Source organism: Larus michahellis, chromosome 25 (assembly GCF_964199755.1).
Source record: "Larus michahellis chromosome 25, bLarMic1.1, whole genome shotgun sequence".
NCBI classification, from domain to species: domain Eukaryota; kingdom Metazoa; phylum Chordata; class Aves; order Charadriiformes; family Laridae; genus Larus; species Larus michahellis.
In genome coordinates, this window is record NC_133920.1 from 2,043,307 (window position 1) to 2,067,307 (window position 24,001).

General features: G+C 50.1%; 3 protein-coding genes across 7 annotated transcripts; all 3 read right to left on the bottom strand.

Annotated features, from left to right (window-relative positions):
- Positions 1-15: 15 nt before the first annotated feature.
- Positions 16-2,325, bottom strand: MVB12A (multivesicular body subunit 12A). 2 transcript variants are annotated; one of them, XM_074567165.1, is made up of 9 exons: positions 2,196-2,325; positions 2,025-2,120; positions 1,670-1,766; positions 1,413-1,539; positions 1,159-1,293; positions 885-967; positions 480-544; positions 337-387; positions 16-242 (listed from the first exon to the last, which is right to left on the bottom strand). In XM_074567165.1, the coding sequence occupies exons 1-9, from the start codon at positions 2,271-2,273 to the stop codon at positions 180-182; spliced, it is 795 nt and encodes a 264-aa protein (XP_074423266.1). In that variant the 5' UTR covers positions 2,274-2,325; the 3' UTR covers positions 16-179. The 2 variants fall into 2 exon arrangements, with proteins under 2 accessions (XP_074423266.1, XP_074423265.1); XM_074567164.1 differs by having other exon boundaries at positions 1,670-2,120.
- Positions 2,326-2,610: 285 nt separating this feature from the next.
- DSN1 (DSN1 component of MIS12 kinetochore complex) lies at positions 2,611-9,285 on the bottom strand. 3 transcript variants are annotated; one of them, XM_074567160.1, is made up of 11 exons: positions 8,958-9,135; positions 8,820-8,865; positions 6,881-7,228; positions 6,374-6,447; positions 6,099-6,171; positions 5,649-5,736; positions 4,457-4,516; positions 4,228-4,299; positions 3,084-3,231; positions 2,882-2,969; positions 2,611-2,788 (listed from the first exon to the last, which is right to left on the bottom strand). In XM_074567160.1, the coding sequence occupies exons 1-11, from the start codon at positions 9,006-9,008 to the stop codon at positions 2,700-2,702; spliced, it is 1,137 nt and encodes a 378-aa protein (XP_074423261.1). In that variant the 5' UTR covers positions 9,009-9,135; the 3' UTR covers positions 2,611-2,699. The 3 variants fall into 3 exon arrangements, with proteins under 3 accessions (XP_074423261.1, XP_074423260.1, XP_074423259.1); XM_074567159.1 differs by lacking the exon at positions 8,820-8,865 and having other exon boundaries at positions 3,087-3,231; positions 8,958-9,285; XM_074567158.1 differs by lacking the exon at positions 8,820-8,865 and having other exon boundaries at positions 8,958-9,285.
- Positions 9,190-22,812, bottom strand: PBX4 (PBX homeobox 4). 2 transcript variants are annotated; one of them, XM_074567162.1, is made up of 9 exons: positions 22,492-22,812; positions 19,405-19,478; positions 13,097-13,338; positions 12,537-12,727; positions 12,101-12,236; positions 11,702-11,858; positions 11,406-11,512; positions 10,516-10,602; positions 9,190-10,053 (listed from the first exon to the last, which is right to left on the bottom strand). In XM_074567162.1, exons 1-9 carry the CDS (start codon positions 22,713-22,715, stop codon positions 9,961-9,963), a joined length of 1,311 nt encoding a protein of 436 aa, XP_074423263.1. In that variant the 5' UTR covers positions 22,716-22,812; the 3' UTR covers positions 9,190-9,960. The 2 variants fall into 2 exon arrangements, with proteins under 2 accessions (XP_074423263.1, XP_074423262.1); XM_074567161.1 differs by having other exon boundaries at positions 10,501-10,602; positions 22,492-22,811.
- Positions 22,813-24,001: the final 1,189 nt, after the last annotated feature.

Here is a 24,001-nt window from a genome sequence, read left to right on the forward strand (position 1 = left end):
TTTTTTGGCAGGTGAGAAGAGCAAAGAAAGACCTTTATTTATTTATTTTTTCCTCCCGAAGCGATTCCCCTGAGGGGGTAGCGTTGGCGTTTCTTCACGTCCCCCGAAATTTCATCCCGCGAGAGAGAGAGGAGCGAGGCCCGAGGGGGCGTTTGGCGGCCTGGAGGCGGACCCCGGTGCTAACAAACGCCGGGTGGGAGCCTGGCGGCCGCCGTTCGTTCCACTACGAAAGCGTAATTGTACTGCAAAGGAAAAATGAATCGCTCAGGACGAGACGCTGGTAGTCGAGAAATTCAGAACGCGACCCGAGGCGCACGACCAAAGCAGCCCCTTTACCTCTTTCTCGATATCGGCGAGCGATTTAACGTTGAGGTCTGCAAGAATAGCCTAAAAAAAAAAAAAAAAAAAGAGATTAAGACTAGTTTTGAGGTAGGACTGAAGAAAAAAAAAAAAACCAAACAGCTTAAAGGAAGACTCACGTTGCTGCCGGAACTGAGCTTGCTCTCGAACTTGGGGTGCAGCGTGAAGGGGACCCCGTCCATCGCTGGGAAGGGAAACGGGAGACGCTTCAGGATCAAAGGAGCCGCTCCGAAACCCCCTCCCCCCCCCCCCCCTCCAATTAGTGATTTGGGGAAGGGGCCGCCTTAGCCCCCCCGAGAAGAGTTTGAGCGAGGCGTCAGAGACGGCCCGATTCCAGCAAGGAACAATTTTCAGGAAGTTTTAAGATAAAAACTTGAGCTCAGTTCCGCCCTTGAAAGGCAACAAGCGTGCGTGAGCCGACACCCGGCCTGTATTTTAATTTTAAAATACCCCTTAACTACGAAAACGCTGGTTTGAAACGCAGCTTCCCCGGCGGAGATTTCCCCGGGAGGGAAAGGCGTTACCCGAGAGGCCGTAGATGTTGGAGGCGTCGTAAAGGGCTTCGTGCTGAGCCGCGCGTTTGATGCTGCAGCGAGCCGGGGGCGACCTGTAGCCGAGGAGAGTAATTAATAGGAGAGTAATTAATAGCCGGGAGATACAGCCGCTACCGAGCCCCCCCCCCCCACCAAGGGAATGGAAACAGCGAGGTGGTACCAGCAATCTGCAGGATTTATTCCCAGTCCCGGCCTGGGTTGGGTGGGGTAAGAGAATAATTAGCCTAAATTAGCGTTGACGTACTTTTGATCGGAGTCCGAGGACTGGAGCGAGAGGTGCCTCAGGCCGGCGCTGATGCTGCGGGGCTTGGGGACGGGTGGGGGGCTGCGTTTCAAAACCGGCCCTTTTTTACACCAGATGGCAAAATTACCCATTTCCCTGGGAGGAGAAAAAAAAAACAAAACAAACAAACAAACTCCAAAACCTGAGGTTTTTGCCCCGAAGGGTGGGAGCGTTGGCGGGGGGGACGGACGGGGTGCGGGCAGGGCCCCCCCTACCCGATTTTCATGTACTGGGGGAGCGCTTTGCTCTTGGCGCTCAGCTGCACGTCCACCACGGCCGTCTCGGCGGCGTCCACCGGCGACAGCTTCACGTAGAGCCGTTTTTTCCGGGAGATGCCGGTTCCTGCCGGGGTGTGTGGGGGGAAGGAGCCGGGACAGGACCGGGGGGTGGCCCCGCTGCCCCCCGTTCCCCGGGGGGGGGGCTGTGTGTGTGTGTGGGGAGGGGTTGGGGGGGGTGTCGGCCCGGTACTTACGAGGCTCCGGGAACTCGGGGGCGCGGGTGTAGCCCGGGGGCTGCGGGCTCCGGTCGCTCAGCACCACAACGTCGGTCACCACCGGCCCCGCAGCCGCCTGGACGGGACGGAGCTCGGTACCGGACCGGGCATAGAACCTCCGGTGTCCCCACCCGGGGCTGGCATCCCCATCCCCGGTGTCCCCCCTCCCGGGGCTGACACCCGTCTCCAGTGTCTGGCTCCGGAACTGGTACCCCAAGTCCCGCGGTGTGTGTGTGTGTGTCCCCGGGGCTGGCACCCCCGGTCCCGGTGTCCCCGCCTCGGGGCTGGCAGCCCCAGCCCTACCGGTCCCGGTTCTTGCCCCCCAACCCCGGACCTGGCCTCCGCCGGTGCTCACGCAGAGGTACCCGCCGCTCTTGTGCCCGAAGCCCTTGCCCAGGTTGGCCGCCGCGCCCTCCACGGTAACGGTGATCTGCGGGCACAGGGAGCGTCAGCCCCCGGCCGGACCGGGCGGCGGTGCCTCCCCCAAGCCCCGTCCCTCCCCTACCGCCGTCCAGCCAGCGGGGAGCGCCTCGGGCGCGGCGGCCCAGGCTACGCCGGTGAGCGGAGTCTCCGCCGCCGCCATGGCCGCCGCTTACTTCCCGGGAGCGGCGGAGCTCCGCCCCCCTCCCCGCTGCTGGGCAACCATTGGGCCCGTGCGGGCTACAGCTGTGGCCATTGGCTGGCGCGTTCTGAGCGGCGTGCGCGGCAGCCAATAAGCGGCGACAGACCCGCCCCCCCCCCCCGACGCCTCCGAACGCGGAAGCGCTCGGGGCACGGGCCCTCGGGATGGTACCGAGCTCCCATTAGGGGGCGCAGACTGTGGGAGCGACGATTGGCTGTCGCGCTCTGAGCGACGTGCGTGGCAGCCAATAAGCGGCAACGGACCGCCCAGGGCGCCTTCAAACGCGGAAGTGCGGGTGTACCGGGCACCGGGGGGCACCGGGGGGCACCGGGCTCCCACTGCCTTTATTGAGAGCGGCCCCGAGCGCGGTCCCGGCCGCCGCCCCGCTCAACCCTCCGCCGGCGGCGTTTCCCTGGGCGGCGGGGCGATCAGCTTGCGCACGGGGGAGTTCTCCAGCTGCTGGAAGGTCCTGGTGGCTGGAACGAGAAAAAAAAACCCAAAACGCCATTAACCCCCGTTAACGACCCTCCAGGAGGCTTCCACCCCCTTCCCGGAGGGCTCCCGCTCACCGAGCTGCTCCGACAGGCGCCGCAAGTACTGCCGGCTGTCCTCGCTGAAGGCCTGCAGCAGCTTCACCGCTTGCTGGAGTTCATCGAGCTGCAAAACCCAACGGATGACCAAAAAAAAAAAAAAAAAAAAAAAAAAAAGAAAGACAAAAATCACGTAAATCCGTAGCGGGAATAGAGTATTTCCCCCCCGGGAGCAACTCACCACCAGCTCCATGCAGCTCAGCACCTCCCCCTGCGCGTCCAGGATCTGCTGGTAGTCGGGTTTGGTGCGCAGGACGTGGGCCTGGGAGGTCTGGAGGTGCTGGAGGGGCTCTGCCCGGCCGCCGTCGCGCCTGCACCCCTCCAGCCGCCTGAAACCAAACCCCCGGAGTCAGGGAGGGGCGGGGACGGAGAACAGCTCATCCACCCACCCCCCCAAAACAGCGGCACCCCCAAGAAGGGTGCACCGGAACGCCTCCAGGAGGGTCTGGAATATCTCTGGGCAGCCGGTTCCAGGGCTCCAGTACCCTCAAAGTAAAACTTTCCCGATTTCCCACGTTCCAGTTTGTGCCCGTTGCCCCTTGTCCCAGCACTGGCCACCCACTGGAAGGAGCCTGGCCCCATCCTCTTGCCACCCGCCCTACAGATATTGCTGAGGGCCCCTCTCCGGCTTCTCTTCTCCAGGCTGAACAGCCCCAGGTCCCCCGGCCCTTCCTCACCAGAGAGATGCTCCATCCCCTCATCATCCTCGCAGCCTCCGCCGGACCCTCTCCAGCAGTTCCCCGCTCTTTCCTGAACTGGGGAGCCCAGAACTGGACCCAGTGCTCCAGGTGTGGCCTCCCCAAGGCAGAGCAGAGGGGGAGGGTGACCTCCCTCCACCTGCTGGCCACCTCAGGAGACCACTGGCCTCCTTGGACAATTGCTGGCTCATGGGCAACCTGTTGTCCACCAGCACTCCCAGCTCTCTCTCCAGCAGGTCACCCCTAACCCATACTGGTGTGGGGGGCTGTTCCCACCACCAGGCGCAGGACCCCGCACTCGCCCTCCTTGAACTCCATGAGGTTCCTCTCCAGCCTGCCCAGGTCTCGCCGCAGGGTGCGTCACCCCCAAACTCCCTGTCCCCTCACCCAGGTCACTGAGGATGATGTTGAACGAGGACTGGACCCAGCCCAGACTCCTGGGGACCACCACTAGCCACGGGCCTCCAACCAGACCCTGCACCGCCGATCCCAACCCTCGCTCGGAGCTCTGCCATGGGGCCAGTTCTCCATCCACGTCACCGTCCTCATCTAACCCGCGCTTCCCAAGTCACCGATTTTCTTTCCCAAGGCCAAACGCAGGGGTGAGACGGGGGGAACGATCCCCACCTGGACATTTCCTCGGCGCTCTCCTGGTAGCGCAGTAAGAGCTGATCCCAGGACTGACACTCGGCAGTGAACCTGCGGAGCGAGAAGAGAGAGCAGGGGGCTGTACCCGGGTCTTCCCTCGGGAAAGCTCAACTGCAGTGCAAGGTGCGTCAGAAAACCAGCTAAATACACCCAAAATACCCTCTCAAAGAGGAGTCCAAACCCATACTGGTGTCAGAATCCATCTTACCTGGCAATGCACTCCTTCACTTGGGCCACTGACTCATCCAAAGCCGAGTCCAGTAAAATCCTAAAGTGCAGAAACAACATCAGCAGGATACAGGGAGACCTACACGTTCCACACGCGTACGGCAGAGGGCTCTGGTGCCCGTTGGGTGCTTATGCAGCGTAAATGCTTCCAATTGCAGAACGTAAAATAGAAAAGTCTCCTCGATCTCCTCAACAAAGATAACACCCCTCCAAGTATTCGCTGTGCTGGTGGTCCAGGGACATCAGCCCCAAAAACCCCTCATTGCCACAGGCAACGGGGTTACTCTGTACCTTCAGAGGACTGGGAGGCCATAAAGCAAACCCAGAACAGAATCGTTGAATGAGAGAATGGTTCGGGTTGGAAGGGACCTTAAAGACCACCCAGTGCCACCCCCTGCCCTGGGCAGGGCCACCTCCCACCAGCCCAGGTTGCTCCAAGCCCCGGCCAACCTGGCCTTGGACCCCTCCAGGGATGGGGCAGCCACAGCTTCTCTGGGCAACCTGGGCCAGGGGCTCACCACCCTCACAGCCAAGAATTTCTTCTAATATCTCCCCTAAATCTCCCCTCTCTCAGCTTAAACCCATTCCCCCTCGTCCCACGGCTCCCCTCCCTGATCCAGAGTCCCTTCTCGGCTTTCCCAGAGCCCCTTTAGGGACTGGAAGGGGCTCCAAGGTCTCCCTGGAGCCTTCTCTTCTCTAGGCTGAACCCCCCCAGCTACATATGATCCCTGAAATACATAATTCTTATTATCCGTGTGCATATACCTGTGATTTTTATATATATTTATTCATTTAGCACACAAAATCTTACTTGGTCTGCCTTTGGTTTATGAACCGCCCCACTTTCCGGATCCTGCGTGTGTACCAAGGGATAATATGGTGGTTTCTTTCCCATTTTAAAAGTTTCACCTCCCTAAAATCGGCTGCCGTAACTGCACTTCCCTCGCTGGTTCTGTTAAGAGTTGCGGGGATGAGGGAAGGCAGCTCATTAAAATGTTTAATTTTCAACACGGCTGAGTTAGGAAGGTTTATGCTGGCAGGGTGAGGTCCTTGTAGGTGGCAACAGGCACATTTTGTGTTGAGGCTTCTCCTCCTTCTCCCCCCTCTGCCCCACAAAACAACACCGACTCGCTGCTTACGCTCCGCAGGGGATGAGTTCGGCGAGTCCTTACCCTTTAGGGTCTTCTACGCAGCTCTTCAGCGTTCCGTCTCGCTTCAGCTTCTGCATGTATCGCTTCAGGTCTTCGGAAACCGAGTCCACTGAGATGGAGACAAAATAAAACAGGATAAAATAAGGCTCATACCCACCACTGCCTAAAAACACTGAGAAATGAAGCTGTTCCCTAATCAGGAGATAACGTTCCAATTCCTTGTCAGATGGCACTTGAGTTATTTACAGTGTTTCTGAAGGAATGACTCGTGCCTGTGACTATAGGGGACTTCAGCATGTCCATTTGTCTTCCAGAGGCTTCAGTCACACGCAGCATCTTAAAAACATAATTTACGCATTTTTACCTGCACCCACCCCTTCTCTGCTGGGTTTCAACGCTCAAATAAAATACCACAGGGCCGGTATTTTTAAGTTCGGGATTGCCCTTGCTGACACATACAGCCCACCTTACCGTTCGCTTTGAAAGCCTCGGGGCTAAAGCCGTCAGTTTGCTTCAAGATGCGTTCGAATTTCTGTGCAGAAAACTAAGGGAAGATGGAAAAGAAGGTCTTAGCGCCCTTTCCCGGATTGGCAAAGGTTGTGGGAGATCTCGTTACTGAAGGAGAAAGGAGTTCCTTCCTCCCCCAGCCCGTATTTCACAACTCAGTTATACAAATCAGAACATACGATTAATGGCAGAGAAAGGCAGGAGAAAAATAATTTGCTTTTTAAATGAGAGGATCTTACCTGGAAACTGGACAGCAGCAGCGTGGAAAGCCGGTCTATCTCTGGCAAATCCAGGCTAATTGATTTGCTTAATTCTGAAAAATCAGAACAAAATTGATTAAGAACAGTTAAAGTCACACCAAGGTACAAACAGCTGGAACGTCCCCAAAAGACGCTACAAGCTGCTGTTGCGTAGGAGTGCAGCTTGCAGGATACAGAAGGAGCAGGGAAAAGGAGGAGAAACAGAGTTCCTAAGACGGAAAAGTCACACTTCAGGCTCAAGCACGGAATGAAAAGGCAGAGACTGCAAAGCACTGATCTACAGAAGCCGTTAATGCAGCACCTCATCTTCAAATACCGGGACCTCCGAGACCGTGGCCAACATGGACACGGGTGGCTACCAGTCAGGAATAACGCAATCACACTACAATCACCCTAAAGGTCGTGCCATGAAATTGAACTTCAATTCGCTACAGGCTGCCCGGCAAGTTTCTTGAGAGAGCTTGGTAAAGGGAGCGGAGCACGTACCGGTGACGTCTTGGTGAACAGGAGGCAGAGATTTTCGGCGTTTCGTCCCCTTCAGGCTCGAGCGACACCAAGAGCGCCGCTTGGCTTGAGGAGTGGTGCTGAGCCGTCTCGGGGACAAGTTAAAAGAATTCAAGGCATGGTCTTTCCTGGGACTGCTTCTCCAGGGGGACAGCCGCTTGGGGCTGGGTCCGACGGGGCTCTTCCCGAGGCTGGGACTTTCCTGGGACCTTTTCCTCACAGACACTCCGGTTGTCTCATGGGAACTAACGTTCTTCTTGCTAACAGCAGTTACGTCAGGTGGCGTTAGGAATTGCTCAGGATCTGTTTTTTTCTCTCTGGGATCAGATTCTGAGAAAAACAGACATAAACAATACGTTTAACAGCGTAAAAAGTGAGGAAAGGGTCTTTCCCAGGGAGTCAAAAACACTGAACCTGTTCTTTGTGCTTTGCTTTCTACCTGTCCTGGTCTGAGCAACACAGGATTAATTTCTCTTTCAGTAATTTTACTTTTCAGTAAGGTCTCCTTTAATGCTTCGGAAAACTGCACTTTTAGAAGCCTCTAGTATCTGAATTTGTGAAAATATTTACTTTATAAGCCAGCTCTGGGATGTGGGTTTCAAGGTCTCAGTGTTTTCAAGCTCACAAGGTGCGGGGATGAGGAACGAGACCCAGGCACTTGACCCAAGCTGCCAACAAGATTATTTCATACCATGAACGTCACATTCAATATAAATGGGAAAGTTTGACGTGGAGTTCTCTCTCTCTCTCTCTCCCTTGATGGCTGCCATCCTGAAAACTCCTCACCCCGGTGCCGGAGCCCTGAGCCCTTCCCTTCCTCCCGAAGCTGCAGCGCTTTTGTTGTCCCCTGGTGGGAGCACACGGCTTCCCCCTCCTAGAATGGGCTGAGTATAATCCTCCTATACTTTATATTGGTATTGTCTCTTTAGTATTATTAATTATTTAGGCTTATTCTATTAAATCTCTTTAGCTTTCAACCCTTGGGTCTCCCTGTTTTTCCCCGATTCCCCTTTGCAGGTGGGGAGGGGTAACTGGGTGATAGAATAACTGTCTAAATGACAACAAGTTGTTGCGTGTTCTTCAAACCCTAACACTACCTCGGAGCAGCAGCAGCGCCGAGGGGCGATGGCTGGATCACTGCGTCACAGCCCCCCAGGCCTGCCGGTGCCTCCGGTTCTCCCTTCCAGCACCGAGATCCTTCTCCTGGGCCGGTGCCCACCAGGAAAGAGGGTGATGCTCGGCACCGCCCTGCCCTCCCGGCCGCCCCCCTTCGAATAATAGAATGCTCGAGGTTGGAAAGGACCTTTCAGATCATCCAACTGTTAACCCAACACTGCCGAAGCCACCGCTAACCCATGTCCCTCTGTACCACGTCTGCCCGGCTTTTAAATCTCTCCAGGGATGGCAATTCCACCACTGCCCTGGGCAGCCTGTCCCAGCGCTTGACAACCCTTTCTGTGAAGGAATTTCTCCAAATATCCATCCTAAACATCCCCTGGCACAACTCGAGGCCGTTTCCTCTCATCCCATCGCTTGGGAGAAGAGACCGACCCCCCTCCTCGCCACAACCTCCTTTCAGGGGGATGCAGAGAGCGCCGGGGTCTCCCCTCGGCCCCCTTTTCTCCAGGCTGGACACCACCAGCTCCCTCAGTCACTCCTCAGAAGTTCTCCAGACCCCTCACCAACTTCACTGTCCTTCTCTGCACTCGCTCCAGCCCCTCCATGTCTTTCTTGTCCTGAGGGGCCCAAAAATGAACACAGCCCTCGAGGTGGGGCCTCACCAGTGCCCAGTACAAGGCGACTCTCACTGCCCCGGTCGTGCTGGCCACACTATTGCTGACACAGGCCACGCTGGTGGCCTTCTTGGCCACCTGGGCACACCGCTGGCTCGTATTTAGCCGGCTGCCGATCAACAGCTTACCTGACACCGCACCTTCGGCCGCCGGGCTGGCTGCGCCGGGGGAACGCTGAGGTGGGGGGAAAAAAGGGTTAGGAGCCCGGCAGCGCGGCCTACCCGCGGCCCCCTCAGCCGGGCCTCCCCCCTTTCCCCAGCGCTCACCTCCTCCGACGGCCGCGCTGAGGCGGCGGCGGCGACCGGGGACTCCGCCATGGCGGTGGCGGGCGCGCGCGGCGGCCGTTGGGCGCGGGGCACGGCGGGAAAGCGGCGCCCTCAGCTGGGCGCGTGCGCAGAGGCCACCTCGCGCCTCCCCCCTCCCGCTTCCCGCCCTCCCCCGAGGTGAGGAAAACTGAGAGGAAAAGGGGAGGGAGAAAAAAAAAAAAAAAAAAAAAAAAAGGCTTTGGATGTTTATTATCTTTGATAAAATCTCAACTGAAAAGGGGGCGGACTCCGTGTTAACAGCGGCAGAAATGCACAAAAACCTTATCATTATCCATGGGGATGGCAGGTAGGGGTTGTTGGTTTTTGTTTGTTTGTTTGTTGGTTTTTTCACTAGACATTAAATTAGAATTACGTGGAATGACACAGGATGGAAGGTCCTACCCGAGAGCAAAGTCCAGTGAGAGTTTTGGTAAAGCAACGTTCTGATTAATTAGCTCAGAATGAATTCTAGTTAAGAAAAGCTTATTTTCCTATACAAAATTACAATACAGAGAACGCATACAATTACAATACAGGGGGTTTAACTGTTAGTAGCTATCAACTAGAACAGAAATTTCATAGTAAAAAACTTTATGGAAATTAAAATAAGTCAGTTTTCTTAAGCTGTAAAACTTGAGACAAACGCCAAGTTCTAGAAGAGAACACTTTCCGACTCTTAACCATAAAATCCATGTCTTAAAAAAATGAATTTGGTTAGGAAAAATGAAGCAAGTTCTTTTTAAAACAACTTCACATCCCAATGGGCATAAGTAAAAAGAACTCAACTGCGTGAGGCTGAGAGGTAGAGAGGTATCATTGTAATCACAATATTCTATTGGTTCCAGGGGGGTTTCTGAGGTAATTAGCTGTGTGTCAAGTTGTACAAACAATAGTATTGGCAAAAGAGCAACATTGACAAATTACACTAATGACCTCTTTCCTCTCATCAATAGGTCCTAAAAACTTAATTAGACGCATCCGAATTAACACTTCCAGGGTCTCCGGCAGGTGAAGTGATTGATGAAGGGGTGGTAGCATCCTGCCAGCTGCCATTAGCCTGCAGGGAGAATAAATAGATCTGTTTCATTAAATCTTTAAGAAACTACTTGCAGACAACAAAATATGCCTTTAGATGTTTCCACCTTACGAGCGACAGGAAAGGAAATAAGTATGTATCGGCTCTGGCAAAGCTCTGTCCACAAATATCCCATAAAATCTTCTCCCCCCCCCCCAATTTTATGGTGTTAGTCTTATTCCTTGTGCCATCTCTTATGGCAAGAATTAACGGAAGCGCGCAAATCTTCTGGTGAGCAAAGCCGAAATTTTAAATCAAGTCTCCAGGAGGGAAAGGCTGGTGTATTAAACGACACCTTTCCCAGTTTTCTCCTATCCCCACATCAGAAATGGTCAAGGAAATAAAAAAAAAAAATAAAAAAAAAATCAACATTTATTCACAGATCATTAACCAATCTCGGGCAGAATTTGTGTTTCTAGTAAGTAATACCTCAGTACATCTTACATCTATGCGCTGCGTCGTATACAAAGGATTCCCCACAATCGTGTCGTATCTTCCCGTCTGGTGTATGACGTGGTGTAAGGAATCCATCTGGAACGAGATGCCGCAGAGTGAGAACGGTAACGATAAAAAGTTAAAGAAATGCAGCAGTACGTGGCACAGATCTACTGGGCCAAAAAGTCTTTCAACAAGGGGCAGGTTTTCTCGCAGGAAGACAAATTTTCTTTGCAGTTCTTGCTATTAACCGAGCTTTACCTAACTAGTTAATTATCGAGCAAAATTAGAGCCTATCACCTACAGCATTGAGGACAGAGACAATGATTTTACACAGTTCAGACCGGTTTAGAAATTCAGCAGAAAGCTTAAAATGAGTCTGACAATACCGGTAACCAGAAATCCTAAGCAAAGTTCTAATTAAATGGATCAAGACTGACTCTAAAATGAGAAAATACTGTTTCATTAATGTACATTTAAAGGGACAGAAGAACAGCAGCAGGTTAATTTAGGTATCAGTTAATTCTGTAAGAGAAAATTCTAGTTCCAAGAGAAAATACATATTTGAGCAGGTTCGTTTCTTGACTTTTATTGGAGAAATTTGACCCTAGTCACTTCTTGCATCCTAGCCCGTGGTGTCCAGAGCCAGAAAAATCCTTCCCTATCTGCTATTGAGAGAATCTACTTTAAAAAAATAAACCAAGATTGTTCTAATCCAACCCCGCTGTTGCTAACGGGGTCAATTAGAGCAGGTTGGATTTTGAATATCTCTAAGGACAGAGACTCCACGGCCTCCCTGGGCAGCCTGTTCATACCGGACAAAGGACAGAGAAATGGGATTTTAACACTTATCTCACTGCTAAAAGTATGTTTGGTTGGTTTTTTTTCTTCTTACTGACCTGTGACTGCACATTGGCTCCCACTGGGGAGCTCTGGTAGGAAGTCAATGACTGCAAGTTTATAAACGAATCTCCGGAATTTGTCATCTTAAAAGAGCCAGAGGAAGCTGAAAAAGAAAAGATAGCGTGTTTTAGTAACAAATAAAACCCACCAAAAATGGTTCTTCAACAAGTATTATTTGAGAGAAAAAGAAAACCTATGACTGTTTCAAACACCGTTAGTCTGTGGTACTAATTATCACAAGAAATAATTAGCGCCTTTCAAGCAGACACTCTTCCCCCGCGCTCTCTCTCACCTGAATTTGGTGTAGATGGAGAATTTGCCTGGTTGCCTTGAGCCACGACATTAGTTGCATCCACTGCTGTTTTTGCAGCGTAAATATTGGCTTCTTCTTGGAACTTCCCCATGTTTTTTTTGTATCGAATTCTTTTGTTACCAAACCAGTTGGAAACCTGGAGACGTATATCACCATTAGCATTTGGTCAAATTATTATATTTTCTACTCTATTCACAAGTTACCAGCAAAGGAGGCGTTTTAAACTCGGCTTCAAGCAGAAAATACCTATTACTAAACCCTTCAGAATAACCTCAATCCTATTTAAAGTACCAGTAACTGAAGCCTCTTGCTAACTAGGGGAAAAAAAATACACGGAGGAAGAAAAAGTCACTTAATTCCAGGTAAAACACTTCATACCTGTGAAACTGTGATGCCGCCTTTCTTTGCTAGCTCTTCTTTGGCCTCTTCACTGGGGTAAGGATTACTCAGATGCGAATAAAAATATTCATTCAGTACTTCCGTTGCCTGTTTGCTGAAGTTACGTCGTTTACGCCTAGAAAAATATCAGTTATTCCTATTTAAATGGTGCTGTGGAGTAGACTGACTAGAGTACACTTGGCTTTTTTTTCCCCCTCTTAAATACATTTGGTTTGAAGAAGAACATAAGAATTGAGTGGAATTACATAGATGTTGGTGTCAAAGCGGGCATAACAGGTGGGAAATTCCTAATATTTAAAGTAGATCGACGCTGGGAATGAGGGACTTGTGATTTCTTACGCAACCGTTGGCATCGAGCAACACAAGAAGTTTGGGCTGAAATGTCAGTTATCGCTAGATTTGTGTTTTCTCCTACCTTGCGTCAAGGAAGCGCGAGCGCAGGATCATCACTGCCTCGCACGTGCTCTGCTTCAGCTGCATCTGGATGGTGCTGAATTTGCCGTGGATGATGTTCACCATCCGCTCGATTTCTTTTGGCGAAATCGGCCTTGTTCGGCTCTGCTCCCTAAGCAGGTTCATAACGTGGGTGGTGAACTCGCTGCAGGCCTGAAAAGACACACATTTGTATCGACAAACAATAAAATACCCTAGAATTCGCTTCCCCAACAAGAATATATATTTAAAAAAACACACCAAAAAACTTTAGAGGAGTTTCCATGTTTCAGCTTTACTCTGTTTACCCTTAAAAAACGGCAACAAAGATAAACGAGACATTTATTATCTCTAGTCTGATGTCCAGTCCCTCTATCTCCACCTCACTTCTGTAACGCTCAGATAAGTTTTCAACTGAATTTGCTATCCTCGCGTTCACCTGAATTCATTCCGCTCCCTGTTCTGTTCTTACAACCAACACCAAAGGAAAAAACGGTTATTTTTAATTGAGATGATAAAAACTCTTCCATGCAGAAAGATCACCTGTTCATATTTCTCTAGCTCAGAGTGGTATATCTGTCGGATCTGTGACAGCTTGGCCCTGTAGTCAGAGTGTTCAATGCTATTGTCATTTGGACAGCCACCTGATGTTGCTGCTACAGCCATCGGTCCTCCTCTTCCTCTTTTCTCGGGCCCGGAGACACCCTCCGCCAGCAACATGTTATCTAGTCTCATTAGTTGAGCATCTGGGGGATCTTCTTCCTGAATACCGCGAATACTTAACACTAGATAAATATAAAGAGGGAATCAAAAGGTTATTTCCGAAACAGGAAAGAGCATCCACTTCAATTCCGGCAAAGCATTTGAACGCTCTCGAGAGGTTTTAGCAGGTCTTGAGCTCAAGGGAAAGAAAAAAAACGGAGCGTTTAACGAAGCCACGAGGCAGCACATCAGAACAAGCAGGACCGAGAAACACCAAAACAAGTTTTAGACATTGCTCAGCATCGATGAGATCCCCTCTCAGTCGTCCCTTCTCCAGGCTCAACAGCCCCAGGTCCCTCAGCCTTTCCTCACCAGAGAGATGCTCCATCCCCTCATCATCCTCGCAGCCTCCGCTGGACTCTCTCCACTGTCCTTCTTGAACTGGGCAGCCCAGAGCTGGACCCAGTACTCAGGGTCATACTCGTTTATACCACGTTTAGGATGTATCTTAGCAGTCCTGTAAAAATTAGGACGAGTTTTTTACAGAGCAGATGCCCCGGATCACCTGCCGCCTGGCTCCCTGCACGCTCCTCAACGGCCCTCAGCACCCGCTCGTGCAGACAGACCACGGCGGGCAGACAAACAGCCGGAGCTGCTGGGGCAACTGCTGCGTCTCCACGTCCAGGGACGGAAACCAACACCCCACTGGTGCAAAAACCGCTAAAATCAGTACCCAAGGCGTGAGTTTGACCTCGTCCACTTTACACGCCAAGGACGCAACTATGCTATACAGCAGCAGGCTACAAATTGAAGTCTTCACAGCGCTGAATTTTAACATCTATTAAAAATCTATTTCAAAATCTATCAAAATCTGAAACATGAAAAAAAATGCACCAGAAGCCAGTTTCCTTAAGCTTATATTCAACAGACCCAGACTGCAGCCACCTGTATGCTCAGATTATTCATTTGATTCCAAGCAAATTTGTTTTAAAAACTTCGTTTCCCCATTTTTTTGACAATTTGGTATGAACTTCCTTTTTTAAAAAGCGCAAGAACTCGCAATATGTTGACTCAGTGCAAAAAACGCCACCAGCTTTTTTGGCTTTCAATTTGATTTTAATTGCTAGATAATTTCAGTTGGATGAACAGTTGCTCTTAACCTTGTGAAGCTACGGAATTCAAACGGCCCTTTCCAAATTGTAATTGGCAGGTTAACGAGACCAAAGATAAACACAAAAGACCTCTTATTATGCAAAGATTCTCGGGCAGGGCAGAACAAGGTACAGAGGCATTAAACATAGGCACTTAGAACAATTTCCAGCATTTTGCAGGCAAAAGACTAGCTAATCTAAAAAAAAAAAAAAAAACCCACAATAATTTTGAACACACAAGGAGCCTAAACTTACAGTGACATTCCTGAACTTAATATTTTGCAGGCTATGAAGAAATTACTACATAATTTTGAAGAAAAGAGTGTTTCAGAGTGGCTGCAGACCTTCACTCTGTCACCGCAATCCAGGTCGTCTCCAGAATATCCCCAATCTTTTTTGCAAGTGGAAAAAGGTAAGGCAAAAATAACCATAACTGAGTAACTGCTGAATTCAAGCTAAGACAGCAATGAGGAAACTGTCGACTATTTTAAAAGTTTGTGGCTTTTCTAACTCGTTACGGAATTAAAATTAATACCTTTTGTTAAAAAAATAGCAGACCATCTACTGCATGCACCCCTTGCTGAGTGGACATTACAAGAAATGAAACAAACACCGAAAAAAGGGTGGGGGTTTTTTATTTGCTGGGGGTTTTTTGCTTTTAAAAATTGCCAGCAGCGATTTCACCGGTGGCCATTTGCTCCTCAGTCTTTTTGGTAAAACTCCCACTAAACTATTTGGGTTGGCAAGAGTGAATTCAGCAGGACCGATATTTTGGTGTCACCTTCTTATTTGAATGTGCTTCTGCCAAACATCTTTTTATGCACATTATGATGCATATCAGAGTACCTCATGTTGAAGTCAAGCTCCCAGCTGCAGCTTAATTTTATGTCACTTGTCTAATTATGGTAATTAGACATTAGTTATCATCAATTACACATAAGCTTGTCTCAAGTTGACTGCTGAAAAGCACGTATAAAGCACCTTCCCGGTCTCGAGGGAAGGAGCTGGTTGGCTGGCTCTGCGAAGTCGCAAGAAACTAGAAAGGAGTTAACCATCATCAAAATACCATAAACTGCATTTCCAACCAAACTTTGATCTAATAAACTCTCTCAAAAGGCAAGCAGACCTGAGAACCGACGAGTGCGAGGTGCTCGGTCTGTCCAACCCGCTCCGTCAGGTTGATTTTAAACTTTGGGATAACTGCGTCTAAGCACGTCTGACAGCTAAAACACAAGTTCTAAAGAAATCACTGGCAGACTTTAGTCTAAAATTAAATTCATCTCCTGGAATGGATATCTTTTGCTTGAACTTTATTTTTATTCCTAGTACCTTCACCTAGTGATAATAGTTGTACGGATCATAAGTTACATCAGATTCACTCCAAACCGGCTTCTGCAAGTCCATCTCGAAAGTCTGGTGCAAACAACTCCAGAAGCAGACGAATTTTGGCAGGGCAGCTGCATCTTCCCTGCGAGCTTTCGGCACCGCTTATCACCTACTGCCTCACCATCCTTCGAGGAGAACGCTTCTCGAGGAAGCTTGCCCCTCTCGCTAGCCTTTTGGCCATCAAACTTTTGAATTTGATGGCCCACAATAGTTTAAGAACATATAACAACTCTAGTAATACGCAAGAGTCTTTGAGTCAAGACGCCGAGACTGGAGTTACGGCATAGCCAGTGTTTTAAGCATGATTTAGAAAGTTCTTGTGTAAAGGTAAAAGCCTTCACCCTTAAATCCTTCACTTAAATCCTTCACAATCCATCACTTTTATGGATGTTTAAGAAAAACCCTACACTGGCTCAAAAAGCCCGAGAAGTCGCTCCCGTCAGACGTACCAATAGAATCTTCTGCGTTCTCTGGCACATCACCTACCAGATATTCATCAAATATGTAAAATAATTATACTAAGCAAAATGAAATTCCCATCATTTCTAATTAATCTTTAATTAAAATACATCACAACCTAAGGTGCTGGAGCCTCACTCAGTATGCAAATGCAATCATTACAATATATTTACATCTCATTAATTAAAGATTTGCAGTTCCGTAATGAACTGTACAAGATCACCGGTACCAAAATAAGTGATACACACTTTGCTTAGACTCGCTTTCCTTTCCCAGTTTTCCTTCATGGAGGAAATTATGCAGAAGAGCACAATAAATGTGTCTAGCTGGTAGAGAATACACAAAGTTAGAAGCAAAAACTGCTTTATTAGGGCCAGAAATGAGCACTGTAGGAAGTATAAGATACCTCTGGAGAGTGGAAGGTTCCTGGACCTCCACCCCTCCTCGTCCGCGTCTCTGTTTTTCCCCAGACGATCCCCATGTTACACTTGCAAATATTTATCCTAGAACTCATGCTAAACACTGACTTCTGATGGTTTCTTCGGACAGGAGGGTTTCCTCGATTTGGCCGTCCACAAACCACACTGTTAGGCGAGAAGGCAGGAGCCCGGTTTTTTACTATCAGGTCACCTAAAGCAACCATGAACCCCTTCTAAACTACTCCTTAACGCTACCAAAATACCACGCACACCCCTCGTGCAGTACCACGCAGAGTTTTCACCCCATTTTTCAGCTCGACGTCCTCCGCGGGGACACCAGCCTCCCCAGCATCCCAGTACAGGGAGTGACACTGCTGTGGGTTCAGCTGGTCTCAAAGTGTTGCCACAGGAAAGAGCTTTCTCCGAATCTTCGGAGTTCTGGGAGGGAGAAAGAGAACGGAAAGAGAAGACAAAAGCCAGCAGGGCTCCAAACAAGACTGGGCTACGTAAGGATGTCAACAAATGCGGCGACAAAGAGAAAGCGTGCTCTTCGGCTGCGCCGCTTGCCAAGTTTTACCACCAAATGAAAAAGTACCCATTGAATTAACCCAGCCGAGTGCCAGCACGCGAAAGGAGGGACAGAGGACAGCTAACAACGATGAGAAACAATAAAAAAAATGGTACTCCGTGTTGCCACGCTGCGACAAACACGTTCCCCACCACAGGCCAGAAACACAAAATAAAGAGTCCCACAAAAGTGGGTAGAGACACACTCTCCCTGCCCCAAGGGGCCAAAGGCCCATCCCGGTCTGGCGTCTTCCCAGACACCAGCATAATCAGCTGAGAAGAAAAACTCGGAAATTTACTATTCAGCACCAAAAAAGCCGGCATCATTAACACTAGGGATGGTTAATTTTGATTTTAAGACAGAATTATGCCATGTTTGAATTCATATTGCTTGACTCGTATCTGAAGCGTAACCCAACCAGCAAAAACCCCATTTGCTGCATCGACTAAAAAATGCTCCAAATGCTTCTGCGAGTTCCCAAAAAACCAAGCAGGTTTTACTGGATTAGATGCCTCTTCAAATAGCTACATACACTCCAGGCACGTTTTTAAGACTTGAAAATAAAATACCTGTTTTCCTCCTAAGTGGTTTACAATTTAAAAAATGAAAATCACTGGGGGAGGGAGGACGGGACACACACGGACGCCACAAAACATTAAATGCGGCCAAGTTTATTTTCATTACGGAGAGTCATTTGTCATTTCTTTTTAATTAATAACCGCTATCGGGGAGAATTTTTCGGCACCTTCCAGCTGGCTGCCCACTGCGAAGGCGTCCGGCTTATCCTGCGCTATTGTGAACGATACCAGCGCTCCAACAAAGAGTGAAAGAAAAATGGGGGGGGGACGGGGGGGAGGAATATGTTTGAGACCGATTTCCGAGCTAGAAAAGGAGCTTGTGCGCCCGGGTCACAAAGAGAGCCCAAAACCTTGTGCTACAGTATGTCCAGGCTTTTGTTTGCTTCAAGCCATAACATCTGCTCCCCGTAATTTAAATAAGGAATAGACAGAGCATCAGACATTCAAAAACCTCCAAGACCAAACCAAATCCAGCATAACCGCGATATCGCAGGCTGTTGCCGCAAGCGCGCCGAGCTCAGGGGAGTCACATTTTCAATCAATAAAAGGCAAAAGGCGGCTTTCGGCGCAGAAAGGAAAAAAAAACAACCAAAACGGAGGTAAGCCCCTCCTTAAGGGCAGCGATTCTCGCAGGACGGACAGACAGAAAAGCGCGCGCACACTCACCACCGCGATTTTCCTTCGGAAGCAAAAGTCACGAGAACGCGATACACGCAACCAAACTCTCCGGAAACGAACTTGTAAAAGCTGCCCGCGATGACAAGGGCACCGCGGAGGATGGAACCCTGCGGGCCCTCGCTGGGCAATCCAACGGGGAGCACTGCGAGTTTGGGGATTTTCATAAAAATAATACGAATGGAGGTTTAGGATGTTAAATGGTCATACAAGTAAAACTTAAAAAAAACAAACAATAACAGCAACAAAAAAAACCCACCGCCATTTTAGTTATGCATAATTAAAGTCGTTATTCTCTAAAAAAAAAAAAAAAATTAAAATTCACTATAGCGTATAGAAATTAGACATTCAAACGCCGCCTGCTTCAGTGTTCACGTAGGAGCATCTACTGCGTCATTCAAAAATCAAAATCCATTTGCCCCCAGAACTTCTGCTCCTCCAGGAAAGCCGCGTGATTTCCTGCTGCTTCTGCCTTTCCCCCATCCCCACGCGTTCTGTCTCTTTTTCTCCATAATACAGTTATTTGTCAGCTGTGAACTCTTACCACCACCACAGCTTTGGTACCGATTCCTTAAAGGAATAAAAAAAAGAGCATAACAACGCAGCGACGTTATTCGGAATTCTCTAGGTATCGAGCCAGACATCAAAAAACCCCCGACCTATAGATTTTTCACCTACACACAACCAAAACTCAAAGGAGCAGCGCTGTTTTCTCCAAACCTGCACACAGGCAGCATCATAAAAGGCACATCAAAGCAATTTCCAGCTTAGAGGAGACTGTTAAGCCAAAAAAAAATATAGCCTTAAATTGTAGAATCTACCAGGGAAAACAGAGGCCACGCGAAATGAGAGCGGAACGGGGTTTGGGTTTGTTTTTTTTGGAAAGCCGAGGCCTGAAAAGCCCCCAACGCACCTGTTTTCTCCTTGATCTCACACAGCACGCTGAAAAGAGCCGGCTTCATTCTGTGGCAGTTCAAGGCGTGTTTTCTGAAACGGAAAAAAGAAAAAGAAAAAAAAAAAAAGAGTGAGCGCCGACGGGAGAGACGACGAAAGATGCCGGGGCTTGAGAGAGAACGGGATCGCGCTTCGCTAACAGCAGGTGAGCGCATAAAATTCAGAGAGAAATGGGCAAGTTTGGGTGAGATATTCCGCTTAAGTGCCAGGCTATGGGCAAACTGTCATAAAAATAGGCCTTAAAATTCAAAATTCCGCGTCGCTTATAGGAACCGTAAGCACCTGCAGCTCGACCAAAAAGCAGATTTATACGTGGGGGTAAAAAGTTCCTTCTTGAGTTAATGCGCTTCTATAAAAGCTAATAATAATGGAAACCATTCAAAAAGTAGAAAAAACCCCAGTGTTTTTAGAGCAAAGAACGCAAGTACCTCTCACTTACACGAGGGGCCACCTGATCCAATGAAAAGCAAATCGGATTTAACAGCATTTTAGCACAAACCACACCTGCTAATTTTGCCTTTTTGAAGCTCTTCCAGCACTTGGTGCTTTGTTTCCCCCCGGCTTCTCGCCAGGAAGGGATAACATTAATTACATTAACACAGAATCCATCCTAATATCTAATCAAAACAAGGGAATTACATCTTTTGCTCAGTTCAAAACACACGTGGAGTGTGGTGGGAAACGGATAAAAGCAGTTTCCCACGGGATCGGACTGAGCTGCCCCAAATTTCCAGGCCCATCCAGCCATTTGGTGGCCAATTTCCACTGGAAATCCGGGGAAAGAAGTATCCAGCTGCGCCATACGCCTCAAAAAAAGTCTCTTTTGCTTCTCACGACCCGTTTTATAATTCAGAAATAATATTGAAATCGCCTTTATAGCCAGGTTTCAAGGTGTTTTTAATAGAAATACAAACCAGCTGTCGTTCGCCAGCTATTGGGAACAGCGCAAATCCAGCTGCTCGGCTTCCTCCCCTGCCAGCTGATATCGGAACGCCAGTTTTTAACCAAAATCGCAGAATCTGAAGCGGGTCGCTCACTTTTCCTTCCCCACATGGCCAAAAAAAAAAATCCCCAGGCAGCTCCGGAGCCGGTGGGTGAGATCGAGCCGGAGCCCGACGGCCGGAGAACAAAGGCAGCGGAGAAGAAGCCTATTGTCCTCGCAACACCGGGGGAGAGGGAAAATAATCCCCGTCTCCAGCCCACGCTCCCAATCCGGGGCCGAAACCCGGCGTTTTGGTGCAAGGCAGGAGAGATCCCAGCCCTGCAGTTAATAGCTTAATTAATACGGCTGCTAATTGTGGTGAAGGTGATAACACGACGTGTTTAATGGCAGCGTTAAAACTCATCCTTGGCAGATTTCATTTTCCTTTCAGTGAAACTTTCACCCAAGTTTTCAACTTGGATGTTAAAAATTCTCCTCGCGCGCAGGGAAAGAACCCTCTGACGTGCCCCGGGCCTTAAAATAATATATATCTAAACCCCATCAACGTGCGTTTTTAACCCAAAAAAAAGATGAATCCCCGAGAAATAACGGGGTGGTGCTGAGGTGGGAGAAGCCCCGGATCCCCATCGCTTCTGGTTTCGCTTCCACAGCACGACGTCCTCTAAAGGAGGCCTAAACCCAACAAACTTCTTGTCCAGAAGAAAAGAAAACACCTTATTTTATACATATTTACATGAAAATACCCCCAAAATGCTTTAAAACGTGGGGGCTTTCCCGCCGGCTGCGCTTCAGCTGGACTTTGACAGCTTTTCTATAAAGTTATTTAATTTAAACACCGCTCGGGCCATTTTCCTAAGCCTGTTCTTCAACTCTTCTTTGAAATTAAAGCTCCCGACAGCTTTATTCCACTCAAAATTATCTTAAAATAGGAAATTGTGAGAAAAAAAGCACATTTTTTATGCGACATGGAGGCGAATCCACGCCTATAGGATCCATACAGCGGCTGCGGGCGGGTATTTCTGAGATTAGCGCCAGGTAGGGAAGAAAAATTTAATTTTGGGGGGAAAAAACAACATTCCCACGAGCGCCGCTCAAGTTTCGCTGCCCTTGAAAGTTACCCAAAAGCATCGGTTCTAAACCCAAACACGTGACATTCTTAGAACGCAGAATTTCTCCGTATATTCCTAGAATCCGCTCGGGAATCGGGTGCGACAGTGACTGGCGTTGCCAAAAATCGGCAAAACTTGAGGCAGAAATTTTTAAAAAACGATGAAAATGGGCACCGCGGCCGCAACGGGGAAACTGGGAGACGACACCCAACCGAGGGGAAAAAAGGCCCCAAAACCCCATTTTGCTGATTTTTAGAAACCTTCTCCCCAAGGCTGCCCACCTCCCGCCGGCGAGGGAGCCAGGCGCGGTAATTAGGGCTAATTACACCGCCCCAATCAGGGCCGCTGCGGGGCCGGGGGGGGACACCCCAGAAAACGCCGAATTCCCGGGATTTCCCGGCTGGTTTTGCCCTGGGATTATTGCTGTGATTTCCAAAGAATAAACTTAATTAATTTTTATTTAAATATGATTAAAGAGAAACTTCTTGATGGCGGCGAGACCCTGAGCCCCCCCCCCGGCTCTCTCCCCGCTTCCGAGCAAACTCACGGCAGCCGCCGCTTCGGGTTCCCCGGTGTTTTTTCCCGGTTTTCCCGATGTTTTTTCCCGGTTTTCCAGCCTTTTTTCCCGGTTTTCCCATCCCCGTCGCTGCGTCAGGCCGGACAATCCCGCTTCCACCCGGGATAACGGCTGCAATTACCTCACCGGGGCAATTAACGCGCTGGAAAATTAACGAGGAGGAACCGGGGCATCCCGCCGGTACCGGAGGCCTCCCAGACACCGGAACACCGGGAACCGATGGCCGAACTTTCCTCCCCTGAAAGGCCATTTCCCACCGACCCCCCTTCCCCCGCCGGAGCGCTGCCCTCCGCCACAGCCCCCGGTGAGGACCGGGGCAGAGCTGAGTCACGGGAAGGCGGCCGGTACCGAGCGGCTCCGCCGCGCCCGGGCTCCCCCCCCCACCAATCCCCGCCCGGCGGCCGGGCCTGCCGGTACCTGGCCTGGGCCTCATCCAGGCTCTGGTCGGTGATAGCCATGATCTGCTGCAGGACGTCGCCGGTGTCGTGATGCGCGGGAGGAGCAGGCGGCGGCCCCGGTGGGGGCGCGGCGGCCGGATCCCCGGCGGTGGGCGGAGGGGGCGGCGGGATTCCGCCGGGCAGGGTCACCCCGGCTCCGTGCGCCGCCGCCGCCGCCGCCAGCAGCCGCGACGGGTCCTCCATGGCGGGGGGCGGCGGGCCCGGTCCGCCGCGGCTCCCACACAACAGGGCCCCAGCGCCCGCAGCCCCCCCCGCCGCCGCCGCCGCCACCGGGCCCGCCCCGCGCGCCGCGACGTGCCGCGCCCCCCGCGGGCCACGCCCACGCACGCCGGGGGCGGGGCCGCCGAGCGCCCCGCGCTGGGTCCTAGCGCCGCCCGCCCCCATCCCTGTCGCTCGGTTCCCGGGGCATCACCGGCGACCCCGGCCGTTCCCTTCACCGCCGGAGGTTCCCGAGCGGCATCAAATCCACGCCGCAACGTCACGGCCATTTCACAAAACCGCACGGTGATGACATTCGGGGATCCCCGCCTAATCGACCTCTAATTTGTCCAGGCAGACAATAAACAATCTTAATATGTAAATATACACTCAGGGGCAGCGCAAGGGTTCCATTCGCTGCCCAGCCACCATCGGTTTTGCAAATATCTGATTGAACAGGCACGATACTTCATCCTGATTCTTCACTTTTTGCACCCAAAGAGAGCAAAACTGTCCAGATGGATGCTAATGGAGTTTTATTAGTGAGAAGCACAGTTGAAGGAAGAATTAGACTAGTTGAAGGAAGAATTAGAGCATATACTTCTTTGTTACTAATACTGTTCATGTTTTTGAGTAGCCTGAGAGAGTTGAATAAGGTTTGCAGGTACAAAGCAGTGCAGAAAAAGTTACTTTTTACAGAGGGTCATGCTTTCTGAGAAGTTTGGGCATCTTCCTAAGCCACTACTTTACAGTTACAGCACTACAGCTAGACCTAGGTTTGCCTAAAAAGAGAAGTTAAAAAAGGAGAAAACCTTCAAACTTAGCTTCTGTATTTAAATGCTTCTGTGCAAGCAGAGAGCTGACTGCACTGGTCATCGTTCTTCTCTTTCAGCGCTTTACCTTCCAGTAGTACAACGTGCTCACAGGATTTACGTCCTCTTACACCTGCATTTCAAGGAGAAGCATCTTCCACGCTCCTGGCTGCCATCAACCCAACGCTTGACTCTTCACCTCACAGGCAAGGCTAACTTAACATTCAGCGATGCAGTTTTAGCACTGTTTAAAATAACAATATAAATTTTTCAAATATGAAATACTGCATTCACCCTCCGGAGCAGGCGTATGGCATTCCCCTTCAGCTTCAGAACACAAACCCGGGGTTCGGTCCCTCTCTCAGAGTGCTGGTGGCCCGGGCTCGGTGTCAGCCAGGCACGTTGGCTTCTCCGGCTGCTCAGCAAAAATCTTTGTAAGGAAAACATGAAAATATTCCC

Excerpts from the sequence above, each read along its gene's own strand:
- MVB12A (XM_074567164.1), bottom strand. The coding sequence starts at position 2,273 with ATGGCGGCGGCGGAGACTCCGCTCACCGGCGTAGCCTGGGCCGCCGCG. Across the intron at positions 2,121-2,195 it reads TCCCCGCTGGCTGGACGGCG|ATCACCGTTACCGTGGAGGG; the intron begins GTAGGGGAGGGA and ends CTGTGCCCGCAG. Across the intron at positions 968-1,158 it reads TCCTCGGACTCCGATCAAAA|GTCGCCCCCGGCTCGCTGCA; the intron begins GTACGTCAACGC and ends CCTCGGCTACAG.
- PBX4 (XM_074567161.1), bottom strand. The coding sequence starts at position 22,715 with ATGGAGGACCCGTCGCGGCTGCTGGCGGCGGCGGCGGCGGCGCACGGA. Across the intron at positions 11,513-11,701 it reads TCCATCTACACCAAATTCAG|CTTCCTCTGGCTCTTTTAAG; the intron begins GTGAGAGAGAGC and ends TTTCTTTTTCAG. Across the intron at positions 10,054-10,500 it reads TAGATGTAAGATGTACTGAG|GCTAATGGCAGCTGGCAGGA; the intron begins GTATTACTTACT and ends TTCTCCCTGCAG.
- DSN1 (XM_074567158.1), bottom strand. The coding sequence starts at position 9,285 with ATGATAAGGTTTTTGTGCATTTCTGCCGCTGTTAACACGGAGTCCGCC. Across the intron at positions 5,737-6,098 it reads CGAGGCTTTCAAAGCGAACG|TGGACTCGGTTTCCGAAGAC; the intron begins GTAAGGTGGGCT and ends TCTCCATCTCAG. Across the intron at positions 4,517-5,648 it reads TGCGTAGAAGACCCTAAAGG|GATTTTACTGGACTCGGCTT; the intron begins GTAAGGACTCGC and ends TCTGCACTTTAG.